Genomic DNA, 17,731 nt, shown 5'->3' on the forward strand with positions numbered 1-17,731 from the left:
TGAAAAATATCAAAATGTCCCCTGCATGCTCTGATTAAAAAAAAAAATAAATAAAATAAAATAAAAAATATCGAATGTCCCCTGCCTGATTTTAATTAAAAAAAGAAAATAAAATGAAAAATATCAAAATGTCCCCCTCGTGCTTTGATTAAAAATAATAAAAGAAAAAGAAAAATATCTAACTGTCCCCTGTGTGTATAACTTTTCAGTGTGCGGCCCTCAGAGTACAAAGTTTGGACACCCCTGCCCTAGAGAAAGCGTGCAGAAGCCACTTCCTGTTTGTCCGGCGCCCTCACACCCACTTTGATGCTGGGGGACAAAAGAGGCGTGGTTATTAAACACTTTAGTGATGACGTCACGGCGTACAAACAAAGGCCATGTAAAAAAAAAAATAATAAAAAAAAAAAAATAAGGACACAGGCTATTACGTGGACACAGTCGTCATGGTTACACTTCAAAGTCAAACACGTTTTCGTCCTTTTCTGCCGACGTCGTGGACAAACGGCGGCGACCTCAACGTCTTCTCGCCAAAAGGAGGCGGAGCCGCAACGTACTCCGTTTCGCCCGATTGGCTGCTGCTATGACGACAGTCACAACAAGCTTGCGGGGGGGAGGGGAGGGGCTTGAACGCGGCCTAACCCGCCCACTTTGTGGCTCATGTCCAATCCCCTCGTCGGCTCCGCCCTTCCCACGGGACGTGGATCAAGTGTCAAAGGTCAAACACTGGCTGGTTGGCACCCACAATAAATAAAGCCCAGACAATCATTTAAATTAAAGCAAAAATCCTCAATAAATACGTGTTAGATGTGTGTCGCTTTTATCATTTCACTAATTACACCTGACACACACACACACATCTTCAGTCTGCTTTTTCCTCCCAGCCACACACACACACACACACACACACACACACACACACACACACACACACACAGTGGTGTTGGTCCAGTAGTGGCTTTCCTTCCTTCCTGTCCAAGAACCAATCAGAATCTTCTTCCACTCGTGTAAACGTTTTTTCCTTTTTTTTTTTTTTTTCTTCGATCTGGGCTTTGGTCCAAGTCCGGTCCGGTTCTGCTGGTCCCGGTCTATCCATGGCACTGGTCGCTGGGCACAGTATTCACATCATGGTGGTGGAATGTTCAGGAAGGGGGCGGGGGGGCAGTTAAAGGCGTACAAGTCCTTCTTGACAATCGGGGGCGGAGCTACGTAAAAGGGGCGGGGTTATGGACACAATCAGCAGGTGTCCATTGGTCACTTCCTGCCTGGTGCTTATTTACATGTTGGCTGATGCCCCGCCCCCACCCGGCCCAAGACCGGGCGATTGGGTGCCAGCCCAGCGCCCGAGTGGCTCCGTGATGGATTGGCGAATAAATAACACGTCGACTGATTGATTGGTGCGGTTCTAGTAAATATAAAAAAAAAAAATAGGCCCCGCCCCCCTAAAGGGCAGGTCTCCTCAGCTTCCCGACATCAAGTTGATGGCTTGTTCCAGTTTGTGCCGCAGTTTGTGTTTGCGACAGTAGGCGTCGCGATCCAGGGCCGTCACCACCTGCACACACACACACATGACGGTGACTTGGCGCCCCCCTGCTGGTCGGGAAGGAACTCACCTCCTCTTTGTACTTGTTGATGTAGAAGTAAAGCTCGCTGAGCGCGCTCAGTGTGTTGAACTCGCTGCCGTGCAGACGCGACTGCTCCACCAGGTAGGCGTCCATGTCTTGGTCGCTGATGCTTGGCATTTTGGCGATGTCTCTGTAGTACCTGCCCGACACAGACACACACACACACACACACACATTTAGCATGCTCGCTACCTCAGGGGAGTGGGGGCAAGGGGTTATATCTATAGCTATAATTCACTGAAATTCAAGTATTTCTTTTATTTGTATATATATATATATATATATATATATATATATATATATATATATATATATATATACATATATATATATACACACACACCTGTAGGTTTCTAAAGATAATTTTACGGATGTATTAGAAAGTTAGCACATTAGCTACTTCTCCCCAGTTGTTACAATTGTTTTTAGGATATAAGCTATTTCTCTGAGTTCCTAAAATTTGCCTCCTTGGCTATGTTGGCTACTTAGCATATTAGCTACCACTGTAGGTGCTCAAAGATACTTTTTCAGCTATATTAGCAAGTTAGCATACTTGCTACTTTTCCTAGTTCCTAAAATTTGCCACAAGGCTATGTAGGCTTGTTAGCATATAAGTGCCACTGAAGGTTCTCAAATATGCTTATTAGGTCGCAGTGGGAGAGTGGCCGTGCGCAACCCGAGGGTCCTTGGTTCAAATCCCACCTAGTACCAACTTCGTCACGTCCGTTGTGTCCTGAGCAAGACACTTCACCCTTGCTCCTGATGGGTGCTGGTTGGCGCCTTGCATGGCAGCTCCCTCCATCAGTGTGTGAATGTGTGTGTGAATGGGTAAATGTGGAAGTAGTGTCAAAGCGCTTTGAGTACCTTGAAGGTAGAAAAGCGCTATAGAAGTACAACCCATTTATTTATCATATTTACAAGTTAGCATATTGGCTCATTCTCCCTAGTTCTTACCGTTTTCCAGTAGGCTATGTTGGCTTGTTAACATGGTAGCTTCCCCTGTAGGTTCTTTGAAGATACTATTTCGGATATATTAGAAAGTTAGTATATTAGATACTTCTCCTAGTTCCTAAAATTTGCGACTTGGCTATGTTGGCTAGTTAACATATTAGCTACACTGTAGGTTCTCAAAGATGCTTAATAGGTCATATTTACAAGTTAGCATATTGGGTATTTCTCCCCAGTTCTTACAGTTTTCCACTAGGCTATGTTGGCCGGTTAGCATATTAGCTACCCCTGTAGGATCTTAAAGATATTTTTTCGGATAGATTACAAAGTTAGCATATTAGCTACTTTTCCGAATTCCCAAAATTAGCCACAAGGCTATGTTGGCTTGTTAGCATATTAGCTACACTGTAGGTTCTCAAAGATGCTTATTAGGTCATATTTACAAGTTAGCATACTGGCTCATTCTCCCCAATTCTTATAGTTTACTACTAGGCTATGTTGGCTGGTTAGCATGGTAGCTACCCCTGTAGGATCTTAAAGATACTTTTTCAGGTTTATTAGAAAGTTAGCATATTAGCTACTTCTCAGAGTTTCTAAAATTTGCCCCAAGGCTATGTAGGCTAGTTAGCATATTAGTGCCACTGTAGGTTCTGAAATATGCTTATCAGGTCATATTTACAAGTTAGCATATTTGCTCATTCTCCCCAGTTCTTACAGTTTTACAGCAGGCTATGTTGGCTGGTTAGCATGGTAGCTTCCCCTGTAGGTTCTTTGAAGATACTTTTTCGGATATATTAGAAAGTTAGTATATTAGATACTTCTCCTAGTTCCTAAAATTTGCCACTTGGCTATGTTGGCTAGTTAGCATATTAGCTACACTATAGATTCTCAAAGATGCTTAATAGGTCATATTTACATGTTAGCATATTGGGTATTTCTCCCCAGTTTTTACAGTTTTCCACTAGGCTATGTCGGCTGGTTAGCATGGTAGCTACCCCTGAAGGTTCTTAAAGATACTTTTTTGGATATATTAGAAAGTTAGCATATTAGCTACTTCTCCGAGTTCCTAAAATTTGCCACAAAGCTATGTTGGCTTGTTAGCATATTAGCGGCACTGTTGGTTCTCAAAGATGCTTATTAGGTCATGTTTACGAGTTAGCAGATTGGCTCATTCTCCCCAGTTCTTATCGTTTTCCACTAGGCTACGTTGGCTAGTTAGCATGGTAGCTACCCCTGGAGGTTCATAAAGATACTTTTTCGGATATTTTAGAAAGTTAACATATTGGTTACTTATCAGAATTCCTAAATTTGTCATAAGGCTATGTTGGCTTGTTAGAATATTAGCACCACTGTAGGTTCTCAAATATGCTTATTAGGTCATATTTACAAGTTAGCATATTGGCTATTTCTCCCCAGTTGTTACAATTGTTAGCATATTGGCTACTTCTCCGAGTTCCTAAAATTTGCCCCTTGGCTGTTGGCTGGTTAGCATAATAGCTACTTCACCTAGTTCCAAAAAAAATGCCACAAGGCTATGTTGGCTAGTTAGCATATTAGCGCCACTGTAGGTTCTAAAATATGCTTTTTAGGTCATATTTACAAGTTAGCATATTGGCTCATTCTCCACAGTTGTTACAATTTTCCACTAGACTATGTTGGCTGGTTAGCATGGTAGCTACCCTTGTAGGTTCTTAAAGACACTTTTTCGGATGTATTAGAAAGTTAGCATATTAGCTACTTCTCCACAGTTGTTACAATTTTGTTAGGATATTAGATACTTCTCAGAGTTCCTAAAATTTGCCACCTTGGCTATGGTTGATAGTTAGCATATTAGCAACCACTGTAGGTGCTTAAAGAAACTTTTTCAGCTATATTAGCAAGTTAGCATAGCATATTAGCTACTTCTACTAGTTCCTAAAATTTGCCACTTGGCTATGTTGGCTAATTAGCATATTAGCTACACTATACCGTATTTCCTTGAATTGCCACAGGGCATATAGTATGCGCCTGCCTTGAATTACTGCCGGGTCAAACTCGCTTCCCAAAATAATTAGCGCATGCTTAGTATTACCGCCGGGTCAAAGTCGTGACGTCACGAGTGACACTTCCCCTGTCATCATTTTCAAAATGGAGGAGGCTGATTTCAATACCGGTAATTTGAAATCGCATAAAGGGAAGAAGATTAAGAGCTATTCGGTAGGATTTAAGGTCCAAGCTTACATCACACTAAAATTTTTACTGCATGCCTTTGGTAAGTGCCGGAGTGAGAAGAGGTTTTAAAATAATTAGCGCATGCTTACTTTTACCGCATACCTTTTGTAAGCGCCGGAGTGAGAAGAGGTTTTAAATTAATAAGCGCCCCGGCGGTAATTCAAGGAAATACGGTAGTTTCCAAAATATGCTTATTAAGTCCATCCATCCATCCATTTTCTACCGCTTGTCCCATATTTACAATATTGCTTGTTCTTAAATTTGCTTTTTAGGCTATATTAGCAAGTTAGCAAGATGGCTACCTCTCCACCCAGCTCTTGTAGTTGGGGATGTCTTTAGCGTAGAGCAACTTGTTGGACGGCGAGTCTTTCCCAAGTCGGTGTTCGGACGTGGAGCAGGAGTCCATGAAGGTCTGAGCGACGACCGACAGGCAGGCGTCCGTGATGCTACTCTTGTGGATGTCGAACACGAACTGCGGGTTCTTGATGACGTTGACCCAGAACCTGAGAGGAAGGCTGAACATGCGGACAGGAAACACGTTGAGAGCCTCGAACGCAGGCCGGCGTGCGTGCGTGTGTGTAGATTGGTACCAGTTGCTCTTCCAGGTGTGCCGCACGTCCGGGTCGCTGATCTGCCGTTTGTCGGCCTGCTCATCCAGGAAGTCAAACATGTACTTTATGGCCAAGGGGAGAGCGGAGCCGCGGTGGGCCGTGCTGAAGACGGTCTCGAAGAGGTCGTCCACAAACTTCTGCAGCGTCCCCTGTTGGTGGGAGGAGCTAAATGTCAGTCCCAATTACGTGAATGTGTGTGGGTTTTTGTATATCTACCCTTCTTGAGACACCAACAAGGAAAAGTAGCTTCCATATGAGGAGGTGTGAACAAGCTAGGACATAAATCATGGTCCAATACGGGAAACCATTGCAGCTAATAGAGAATGTCTCATTTGCACACCTGGTAGTGAAATTTATAAAAATGAGGGTGGTCCCAAAAAGGTGGGATTTTTCAAATTGACTGTGTGTTGCTTTTAAGAGTGCTCCTCTTTTGGTCAACATATGAAATAACAAGTGTGTGTAAAAATTTGAAGCGCTCCCCCTCTGGTCAACATATGAAATAACAAGTGGGTGTAAGAAATTGAAATGTGCCCCCTTTGGCCAAAATTAATTAAAAAAATAAATGAAATAAATGTTTATAGAGACATACTGTAGAAAACTGAAGTAAATAATGAAGATTAAAAATAATTTACAAACCAAAAAATCCCCACCTCCTCAAAAAAATAGTAAATTTGCATAGTATGTATATACTAGAAAATATACTAGAAAATTCCCGTGGAAATTTTGATGGGCCTGCTATCTGTGCCCTGGACCTCTGGCCGGGGGTCATCGGAAGCCGCTGTACTTATATGATGGTGCCGATTGTCTAAATCTGCGAGTTTTAGGTGTAACTGTACAAAATGAGCCACAGAGCTAGCCTAAAACAGCATCCATCCATTTTCTACTGCTTATTCCTTTCGGGGTTACGGGGGGCGCTGGAGCCTATCTCAGCTACAATCGGGCGGAAGGCACTGTACACCCTGGACAAGTCGCCACCTCATCACAAGGCCAACACAGATAGACAACATTCACACTCACATTAACAAACTAGGGCCAATTTAGTGTTACCAATCAACCTATCCCCAGGTGCATGTCTTTGGAGGTGGGAGGAAGCCGGAGTACCCAGGGGGAACCCACGCAGTCACGGGGAGAACATGCAAACTCCACACATAAGGATCACGAGCCCGGGATTGAACTCAGGACCTTTGTATTGTGAGGCAGACGCACTAACACCTCTGCCATGTTTACATAAAAATGCTGTGCTAACGATAGCATGATAACAGTCAGCCTGTTTCATATACCGAGTTATATGACTCAAAGGTGTATGGCTGCAGAAATAGAAAAAAAAGGGTAAAATTAGATGAAAAAGTTAGCATGCTTAAGTTAGTTTGCTAGCAAGCTATTGTTTGCATGCTAACAATAGCTTGCTAGCAAGCTATCGTTTGCATGCTAACAGTTAACACGTCTCATGTACCAAATTATATGACTCTGGGGTAAACGGTTGCAAAACTAGCTCAAAAAGTTGGCATGTTAATTTTAGCATGCTAGCAAGCTAACTTTAGCATGCTATCAGTTAGCAATTTTCACATACCAAGTTATGTGACTGTAAGGCAGGGGTCACCAACCTTTTTGAAACTAAGAGCTACTTCTTGGGTACTGATTAATGCGAAGGGCTACCAGTTTGATACACACTTAAATTGCCAGAAATAGCCAATTTGCTCAATTTACCCTAAATAAATAAATCTATATATATGTATATAAAAAATGGGTATTTCTGTCTGTCATTCCGTTGTACATTTTTTTTCCTTTTCCGGAAGGTTTTTTGGAGAGAATAAATGATGAAAAAAACACTTAATTGAACGGTTTAAAAGAGGAGAAAACAGGAAAAAAATATAAATACATTTTGAAACATTGTTTATCTTCAATTTTGACTCTTTAAAATTCAAAATTCAACCGAAAAAAAGAAGAAAAAACTAGCAAATTCGAATCTTTTTGAAAAAATTAAAAATATAATTTATGGAACATCATTAGTAATGTTTCCTGATTAAGATTAATTTTAGATTTTTGATGACATGTTTTAAATAGGTTAAAATCCAATCCGCACTTTGTTAGAATATATAACAAATTGGACCAAGCTATAACAATTTTAAAAGAAATTCAAAAGACTTTGAAATAAGATTTAAATTTGATTCTAAAGATTTTCTAGATATTTTTATTTTAATCATAATAAGTTTGAAGAAATATTTCACAAATATTATTCGTTGAGAAAACAGAAGCTAAAATGAAGAATTAAATTAAAATTTCTTTATTATTCTTTACAATAAAAAAATTAATTTACTTGAACATTGATTTAAATTGTCAGGAAAGAAGAGGAAGGAATTTCAAAGGAAAAAAGGTATATGTGTTTTAAAATCCTAAAATTATTTTTAAGGTTGTAATTTTTCTCTAAAATTGTCTTTCTGAAAGTTACAAGAAGCAAAATAAAAAAATAAATGAATTTATTTAAACAAGTGAAGACCAAGTCTTTCAAATATTTTCTTGAATTTTCAAATTCTATTTGAGTTTTGTCTCTCTTAGAATTAAAAATGTCGAGCAAAGCGAGACCAGCTTGCTAGTAAATAAACACAATTTAAAAAATAGAGGCAGCTCACTGGTAAGTGCTGCTATTTGAGCTATTTTTTTAGAACAGGCCAGTGGTCCTTACGGGCTACCTGGTGCCCGCGGGCACCGCGTTGGTGAACCCTGCTGTAAGGTGTATAGCTGTCTCGTTAGACAAAAAAAACATAAAGTTAGCAAAAAAGTTAGCATGTTAATGTAACTATGCTTACATGCAAACAGCATGCTAGCCGTTAACAGGTGTCACATACCAAGTTATATGACTCTAGGGGAAACGGTTGCAAAATTATCAAAAAAAGCTAGCACTTTTTTTTAGCATGTTAGCATGCTAATGGAAACATGCATACAGTTAGCATGTTTGAAATATCCATTTACATGACTGTAAGGTGTATGGATGCGGAATTAAACAACAAAGCAAAATGTTTGCCCAGTGAACGGGCCCTGGCATTGCAGCAGGCCCATAATTATTAATGTTGTAAATACAAATCTTCATATATCTAGAAAGGGTGGTCCTAAATATCCTAAATTGGTAGGCATTTTTCGGAGGCCTCAAGAAGGTAACAAATACAACAGTGTGAGTGTGTGTATATGTGTGTGTGTATATATGTGTGTGTGTGTGTGCGCCCAGTGAATGGGCCCTGGCATTGCAGCAGGCCCATAACTATTAATGTTGTAAATACAAATCTTCATATATCTAGAAAGGGTGGTCCTAAATTGGTAGGCATTTTTCTCAGGTCTCTGTGTGTGTGCGTGCATGTGTGCGTACGTGTGTGTGTGTGTGTGTGTGCGAGAGAGAGACCTTGGTGGCCAGCAGGCGTGTCAGGTAGATCTCAGACACCATCTTGCTGCCTCGGTCTCCTTCGCGCTGGTCGCTGTGCTCGTGGTTCTTGACCAGGTGCCACAGTTTGGTTCCTGAAACACGCAAAGTCACATTTCAGCCCATTCTCCGACCTGGGATTCGATACCGATACTCAACAGTAACAGTTTTTGGTCCTTTTAAAGTTAAAGTACCAATGATAGTCACACACACGCTAGGTGTGGCGAAATTGTTCTCTGCATTTGACCCATCACCCTTGTTCACCCCCTGGGAGGTGAGGGGAGCAGTGAGCAGCAGCGGTGGCCGTGCCCAGAAATAATTTTTGGTAATTTAATTCCCAATTGCAACCCTTGATGCTGAGTGCCAAGGAGGGAGGTAATGGGTCCCAATTTTATAGTCTTTGGTATAACTCGGCTGGGGTTTGAACTCACAACCTTTTGTGTGTGTTACTATAAATTCCGGACTATAAGCCTACGCTTTGTACCCTGCGGCATATTAAATGTGTGGCCAATTCATGGATTTTTCTTAGCTGACAGCCATAATGCAAATAGTTCAAAGAAACCAAGCACGTTTGTGCTATGCTGCCCTCTTTTGGATGGGTTCGCTCACTGCAGCCCAGTGTCCTTCCAATTGGTGATTTTAACCGGACGCAGAAGTGCTGTTCAGTCTTCTAGCCGTCCATAGCGTTACTACTCGCACAAATTCTTCATTCATTACTACAAGCAACGTTTGTAAGTTTTACAATATAACTACAACTATTCTTACACACTAAACGGTCCCATGTGTGATGTCTGGAGGAGTGTTTTCATGCATAATTGTACGTGTTGTCGTAATGTAATCAAATTAGCTTTAGCTAATATGCTAACACGTTTATGAATTTCTGTGATAGTAATATTAACTTACAATGGCATTCTTTTTTTTTCTAATATTGACTGGTGTTCTCTGTGGGAAATATGGTAATTGTTTTTACTGATAAAATCGTGTTTTTTATTGGAACATTTAAAAATTAGCTAATTATGATAACTTATGTCCAGTTGTTATATCTTGTTTTATTGTTACATTTATGAATGAATAGCTTTATTAGCATTGAAATCGCAACATTACCTAGCTATGGGCAGTTTGGCGAAGTCGGCTCTCAGTGCTGCTGGAGTGTTAGAGTTAGAGATGTATTGATATGAACATTTTATATCACGGTTATTGTGACCAAAATGTAATAAAGTATGTAGAATGTGCTCAAAAAGTACATAAACACACCCTGAAGTCTTTCGATTTTTAAATAACTGAAATGAATACACACTTTTAGAAAATGCACTATTTTGCTCATTTTGTAGTCCTCCTGCTTCACTGATAGTGTCTTAGTTTGAATGGCAAACTTTTGTTTTAAATATTGGTTTGTACTTGAGCACTTAAAATTTATTTAAATGAAAGGAGTTTTGCAAAAAAAATTTATTATTTAATATTTTCTGGTAGGCAGCCTACTTTTTCATTGTCCTACTCCTTTCAGCGGACCTTGAACACACCGTAAAACACTTGTCTTTGTATTCGTTGGATCGATCCTTCTGTGCCAGGACAGAACATCTCCTTTCTTAATGGGTGAAAGACGTTAATGTGTCTTGTTTTCATGTTAGCATTTTAAGCTAGTATGCTAACACCAGTCATTTCATGAGTTTATCAAAGTGCAGTTGTCATCATTTCCATCATTTGAATTTAAAACGATAATGCTTGCCCGCGGGAGTTTCACTGCGGTTAGCAACAATACCGATTATTGCTAGAAGGGATATGCCATATTGCAGATTTTTTTTCTGATCCCATACAAAATAAAATTCAGGCTGGTATCGAAGATACTGATCAGATACAAATACTTTGTGCAAATATACCTAATTTGTCAGCTAAACTGCTAAAATTAAAAAAGTTGTGCGTTTTCAAATAACATATGCATGTAAAAAAACAACAACAGTAAAATGTAAAAAAATAGAGCAAAACTTGGAATGTAATGAGAAAAGGCTGAAGATTTTAAACTAATAATTATTAATATTATACTAAGTCATCTGTAACACAAACTTTTGTCTTTAAATATAGATAAAATCTGTTTTTAGCATTTTTTAGACAATAAAAAAATATCAAAATGCCCCCACCATATTTAACTTTTCAGTATGCGGCCTTAGACACCCCTGATCAAAAATATTTAAAGCTTTCAAAAAACCAAACTTAAAATATAAACAAAGTTTACACAGTTAGTTAATTAAAACAATAAATGTTATTCACTTATGAATTAGAAACATATCAGGAGTTTTTAAGGTAAAAAATAAATATACTTAAAAAATAAACTAAGTTTAGCTAATTAAAAAATAAAATACTACCTTGTGAATTAAACAAAAAAATATCAGAAGCTCTCAAAGTAAAAATAAAATGTACTTAAAATATAAACAACGTTTAGTCAATGAAAAAATAAAATACTAACTTATCAATTAATTAAAAACATCTCAGAAGCTCTCAATATAAAAATTAAATATACTTAAAATATAAACAAAGTTTAGTTAGTTGATAAAAAATAAAAGAATACTAACTTATGAAATAATTATAAAAAAATATCAGAAGCTCTCAAAGTAAAAATAAAGTACTTAAAATATAAACCAAGTTCAGTTAGTGAATTAAAAAATAAAATATTAACTTATGAATTAATTAGAAAAATATTAGAAGCTTTTGAGTAAAAATAAAATATAATTAAAAAATAAACTAAGTTTAGTGAGTTAATTATAATAAAATACTGACTTATGAATTAATTGAAAAAAATATAAGTAGCTCTCAAAATAAAAAATAAAAATGTACTTAAAATATAAACAGTTTAGTTAGTTCATAAAAAAATCTAATAATACGAATTTAGGAATTAGATAGAAAAATAGACGTTCTCAAAACAAACAATAAAATATACTTAAAATATAAACAAAGTTTAGTTAGTCAATTAAAAAATAAAATAATACTAACTTATGAATTAATTAAAAAAATATCAGAAGCTTTTAAAGTAAAATTAAAATATACTTTTAATTAAAAAATTAAATAATACCAACTTATGAATTAATTGGAAAAATATCAATATTTTAAAGTAAAAATAAAAGATACCTAAAAAATAAAATAAGTTTAGTTAGTTAATTAAAAAATAAAACAATAACTTTTGAATTAATTACAAAAAAATATCAGACGGGCTCAAAGTAAAAATAAAATATACTAAAATATAAACAAAGTTTAGTTAGTCAATCAAAATATAAAAAAAAAACTAATTTATGCAATAATTAGAAAAATATCAGACGCTCTAAAAATAAATATAATTAAAACACAACAAAGTTAGGTTTATTTAAAAAATAAATAATACTAACTTATGAATTATTTAGAAAAAGATCAGAAGCTTTTAAAGTAAAAATAAAATATACTTAAAATATAAACAAAGTGTAGTAAGAAAATTAAATGAAAAATAAAATACTAACTTATGCATTAATTTGGAAAAGTACAAAAAGCATATCAAAAACTGTTTAATGCGTAACTGAACATTAATATTGTCAGGCAGAATTTTGATACAAGAGGTTATGAAGCTACACCGTCATGTACGTATTCCATGTATTCTATTCTTACATGGAGGAAAAAACAGTAAAAAAAAAAAAAAGAGAAAAAAAACACGTATGTAATGAGAAAAAGCTGAAATATTGTAACTAATAATTAATGATAATATACTTAGTCACCTGTCACTTTTAAGCATTTTTTTTAAATAAAATATCAATATGGCCCCGCATACATTGATCTGTGGTCAATATGTGCTCTTGGAGTAAAAAGTTAGGACAAGCCTAAACTAAAGTATCAAAAGTATTGATCATTTGATTGAAAATCGATATCGGAGTGTAAAGATCTGGTATTGGCGGTATCGATATTTCAGTATGGATCCACACATCACTACGACTGGACGTGATGTCACGTCTAACCCAGGTACCCTTGGATTCTACGTGAACCGGCGGGATTCGGTCGGTGCTTTTGAGTTGATAGCTCAGGCTTTTAGCTCGGTAGTTAGCACGCTCGTCTCTCATCCGGACGACGCGTGTTGGATTCCTGGGCAGAATAGAAAGCAGGGACTGAACCTGAAGGTACACAAACACTTTAGCAAAATACCTGTTTCCTGGTCCGGAGTGATCATGGGCGCTCTGGACCTCAGACTGTCAGGACTACTGGACGTGCGTAGTAGCGACTCTGCACACGCACAAACACAATGTTACTTACATACGTGTGTGTTCGTTTATTCCTACCCTTCTTGAGACACCAAAAAGGAAATGTACCTTCCATACGAGGACCGGCGAACAAGTTAGGACCGAAATCAATGTCCCAATACGGAAAAACATTGCATCTAATAGAGAGCCAAATACTAGAGTCGGTGAACATTGCTCCAAAGTCAGGATTTTTTGTTGGTTTAGTGTGCATACAAAAATGTAAACATTGACAGGTGCAAAGTCAGCAATATATAACAAAACAAAACAGCAGCTAAAAAAGGACTTCCCTATTCATCCCCCCCCCAAAAAAACGCCAGCTAAACAGCTGATTTTACAACTTCCAGTGCTGATGTAAGACAACACGCGTCCTTTATGTGACCATAGGATGAACAAATACCCTATGCTACTAAGACTATAGTGGCCATTAACAGTTAGCTTCTACAGTTGGGTTGCCCAAAGTGTGGCACAGGGGCCATCTGTGGTCCGTGACTCGTTTGTCATCGGCCTTAAACACATTACAAAAAACAAAAAATAAAGATCTCATTCGCACCCCTGCTGGTGAAATCTTTTAAAATCAGGGTGGTCCCAAAAAGCAGGGATTTTTCAAATTGACTGTGTGTCGGTTTTAAAAGTGCTCCCCCTCTGGTCAACATAAGAAATAACAAATGTTTATAAACATTTGAAGTGGTCCCCCTCTGGCCAACATATGTATTGACAAGTGTGTGTAAGAAATTGAAATGCGCCCCCTTTGGCCAAAATTAATAGAATTAATAAAATAAATATGTATATAGAGCAGGGGTCGGCAACCCGCGGCTCTGGAGCGGCATGCGGCTCTTTAGCGCCGCCCTAGTGGCTCTCTGGAGCTTTTTCAAAAAAATATAAAAAATGGAAAAAGATGAGGGGAAAAAAAACATTTATTGTTTTGATATGGTTTATGGAGGACGACAAAAATGACACAAACCTTCCTAATTGTTATAAAACACAGTGATTATATTAAACAAGGTTCACTGATTCTAGTATTTGGAGAGCACTGTTTTGTCCTACTAATTTTGGCGGTCCTTGAACTCACCGCAGTTTGTTTACATGTATGACTTCCTCCGACTTTCTAAGACTGGTTTTATGCCACTTCTTTTTCTGTTTCATTTTGTCCACCAAACTTTTAACGTTGTGCATTAATGCACAAAGGTGAGTTTTGTTGATGTTATTGACTTATGTGGAGTGCTAATCAGACATATTTGGTCACTGCATGACTGTAAGCTAATCGATGCTAACATGCTATTTAGACTTGCTGTATGTACATATTGCATCATTATGCCTCATTTGTAGCTATATTTGAGCTCATTTAGTTTCCTTTAAGTCCTCATAATTCAATTTATATCTCATGAAACACTATCTGTATGTAGTATGGCTTTTAATTTTTTGCGGCTCGAGACGGATTTATTTTTGTATTTTCTGTCCAATCTGGCTCTTTCAACATTTTAGGATCCCTGATATAGAGACATACTGTATTAAAGAAGTAAATAATGAAGAATAAAAACAATTACAAACAAACAAATACAAATGAACTAAAAGCTTACCTTTTTTATATTTGCATACTATGTACAGTGGGGCAAAAAGTATTTAGTCAGCCACCGATTGTGCAAGTTCTCCCACTTAAAATGATGACAGAGGTCTGTAATTTTCATCATAGGTACACTTCAACTGTGAGAGACGGAATGTGAAAAAAAAATCCAGGAACTGCCATTGTATGAATTTTAAATAATTTATTTGTAAATTATGGTGGAAAATAAGTATTTGGTCAACCATTCAAAGCTCTCACTGATGGAAGGAGGTTTTGGCACAAAATCTCACGATTCATGGCCCCATTCATTCTTTCCTTAACACGGATCAATTGTCTTGTCCCCTTAGCATAAAAACAGCCCCAAAGCATGATGTTTCCACCCCCATGATTCACAGTAAGTATGGTGTTCTTGGGATGCAACTCAGTATTTTTCTTCCTCCAAACACGACAAGTTGAGTTAATACAAAAAGTTCTATTTTGGTTTCATCTGACCACATGACATTCTCCCAATCCTCTGCTGTATCATCCATGTATCCATTTTGGTATAAACTCAACTCGTCGTGTTTGGAGGAAGAAGAATACTGAGTTGCATCCCAAGAACACCATACCTACTGTGAAGCATGGGGGTGGAAACATCATGATTTGGGGCTGTTTTTCTGCTAAGGGGACAGGACGATTGATCCGTGTTAAGAAAATAATGAATGGGGCCATGTATCGTGAGATTTTGTGCCAAAACCTCCTTCCATCAGTGAGAGCTTTGAATGGTTGACCAAATACTTATTTTCCACCATAATTTACAAATAAATTATTTAAAATTCATACAATGGGAGTTCCTGGATTTTTTTTTCACATTCCGTCTCTCACAGTTGAAGTGTACCTATGATGAAAATTACAGACCTCTGTCATCATTTTAAGTGGGAGAACTTGCACAATCGTGTCTGACCAAATGCTTTTTTGCCCCACTGTATATAGTATTAATGTTGTAAATACAAATCTTTATATATCTAGAAAGGGTGGTCCTACAGAGGTAGGCTTTTTTCGGAGGTCTCAAGAAGGTCACCAATACAAAAACGTGTGCGTGTGTGTGTGTGTGTGTGTGTACCGTATCTGCTGAGTGATCTGGTAAACGTGAAGCTGTTGGCGATGTTGTAAGCAGAAACCTGCTTCTGGACCAGCGCCACCAGGGAGCCGTCTGTTACCTAGCAACACACGGCAACAAGTTCATCACCCGCGCCCACGTCACGAGGGTCACATGACAGGAAGTACCTGATAGTGAGCCAGAGTGTTGAGCCTCTTCCAATCGCTCTCGATCTTGGTGGTCACGTCCTCATCCTGCAGGATGATCCGAGTCAGTCGGCCTTGACGCCACTCTGAACGCGCACACACACACACACACACACGGTGAATGTTAACAGCATCGTAGACAAGGATGTCATTCTGTGCTTCAATCTGGAGACAAGAAAAAAATATACTTCCCGTTTTTCTTGTTTTAGATGAACGGGACAAGCGGTCGAAAAATTGATGGGAAATGGATAGACAAGTCTCTGTCTTGACTTGCAAGTTTCAAAATAAGAGCGTACACACATGTTGGTGAATAATAACAGCATCTTAGGCAAGGACGTCATTTTGTGCATCAACTCAAAGACAAGACAAGGGACAAGTGGTAAAAAATGGATAGATGGATGGACAAAGTTCTCCTTCCTGTTTTTAATGTTCCTGTTTGAGGCGAGTCTCTGTCTTAACTTGCAAGTTTCCAAATAAGAGCGTACTCACACACGCACGGACGGGGAATGTTAAGTGTCATAGACAAGGCTGTCATTCTGTGCTTCAATCCAAAGACAAGACAAACTTCTCCTTCCTGTTTTGGAGAGTCTGTCTTGACTTGCGAGTTTCAAAGTAAGAGCGTGTACACACACACATTGGTGAATGATAACAATGATAGACAAGGATGTCAGTTTGTGCTTCGATCCAAAGACAAGACAAGATTCTTCCTCCTGTTTTTCTTGTTCCTGTTTAAGGCAAGTCTCTGTCTTAACTTGCAAGTTTCAAAATAAGAGCATACTCACATTCAAACACAACACACACAGGGAATGTTAACTGCATCATAGACAAGGACGTCATTCCGTGCTTCAATCTGAAGACAAAAGTAATTTCTCCTTCCCGTTTTTCTTCCTGTTTTAGGCAAGTCTCTGTCTTGACTAGCGAGTTTCAAAATAAGAGCGTACACACGCACACGTTGGTGAATGTTAACAGCATCATAGACAAGGACGTCATTCTGTGCTTCAATTCAAAGACAAGACAAATTTATTCTTCCTGTTTTAGGCAAGTCTCTCTCTTAACTTGCAAGTTTCGAAATAAGAGCGTACTCACATACACACACACACACACACACACACACACACACACACACACACACACACACACACACACACACACACACACACACACACACACACACACACACAAACAAACGGGGAATGTTAACAGCATCATAGACAAGGATGTCATTTTGTGCTTCAGACCAAAGAAAATACAAACTTCTCCTTCCTGTTTAAGACAAGTCTCTGTCTTGTCTTGCAAGTTTCAAAATAAGAGCGTACGCACACACGCACTCACACACACACACACACACACATACACACACAGACACACACACACACACGGGGAATGTTAACAGCGTCATAGACAAGGATGTCATTCTGTGCTTCAATTCAAAGACAAGATAAACTTCTCCTTCCTGTTTAAGACAAGTCTCTGTCTTGACTTGCAAGTTTCACAATAAGAGCGTACGCACGCACACACACACGCACGCACACACACACACACACACACACACACACACAAACGGGGAACGTTAACAGCATCATAGACAAGGATGTCATTCTGTGCTTCAATTCAAAGACAAGACAAACTTCTCCTTCCTGTTTAAGACAAGTCTCTGTCTTGACTTGCAAGTTTCAAAATAAGAGCGTACTCACACACACACACACACACACACACACACACACACACACACACACACACGGGGAATGTTAACAGCGTCATAGACAAGGATGTCATTCTGTGCTTGAATCCAAAAACAATACAAACTTCTCCTTCCTGTTTAAGACAAGTCT

At 38.3% G+C, this 17,731-nt stretch overlaps 1 protein-coding gene across 1 annotated transcript in view; it reads right to left on the reverse strand.

Moving 5' to 3' along the window:
• Window positions 1-326: 326 nt before the first annotated feature.
• The window catches only part of plxna3 (plexin A3), a 112,935-nt gene continuing 95,530 nt past the window's right edge, over window positions 327-17,731 (reverse strand). The window contains exons 31-38 of the mRNA XM_061889482.1: window positions 15,882-15,985; window positions 15,718-15,814; window positions 12,960-13,037; window positions 8,787-8,899; window positions 5,372-5,541; window positions 5,084-5,296; window positions 1,611-1,761; window positions 327-1,549 (exon numbers count right to left, since the gene is read on the reverse strand). Coding sequence (XP_061745466.1) covers window positions 1,457-1,549; window positions 1,611-1,761; window positions 5,084-5,296; window positions 5,372-5,541; window positions 8,787-8,899; window positions 12,960-13,037; window positions 15,718-15,814; window positions 15,882-15,985 — 1,019 coding nt within the window. The 3' untranslated portion in view covers window positions 327-1,456. The remainder of the gene's footprint in view (window positions 1,550-1,610; window positions 1,762-5,083; window positions 5,297-5,371; window positions 5,542-8,786; window positions 8,900-12,959; window positions 13,038-15,717; window positions 15,815-15,881; window positions 15,986-17,731) is intronic.

The sequence above is a fragment of the Nerophis ophidion genome, linkage group LG27 (assembly GCF_033978795.1).
Source record: "Nerophis ophidion isolate RoL-2023_Sa linkage group LG27, RoL_Noph_v1.0, whole genome shotgun sequence".
NCBI classification, from domain to species: Eukaryota; Metazoa; Chordata; class Actinopteri; order Syngnathiformes; family Syngnathidae; genus Nerophis; species Nerophis ophidion.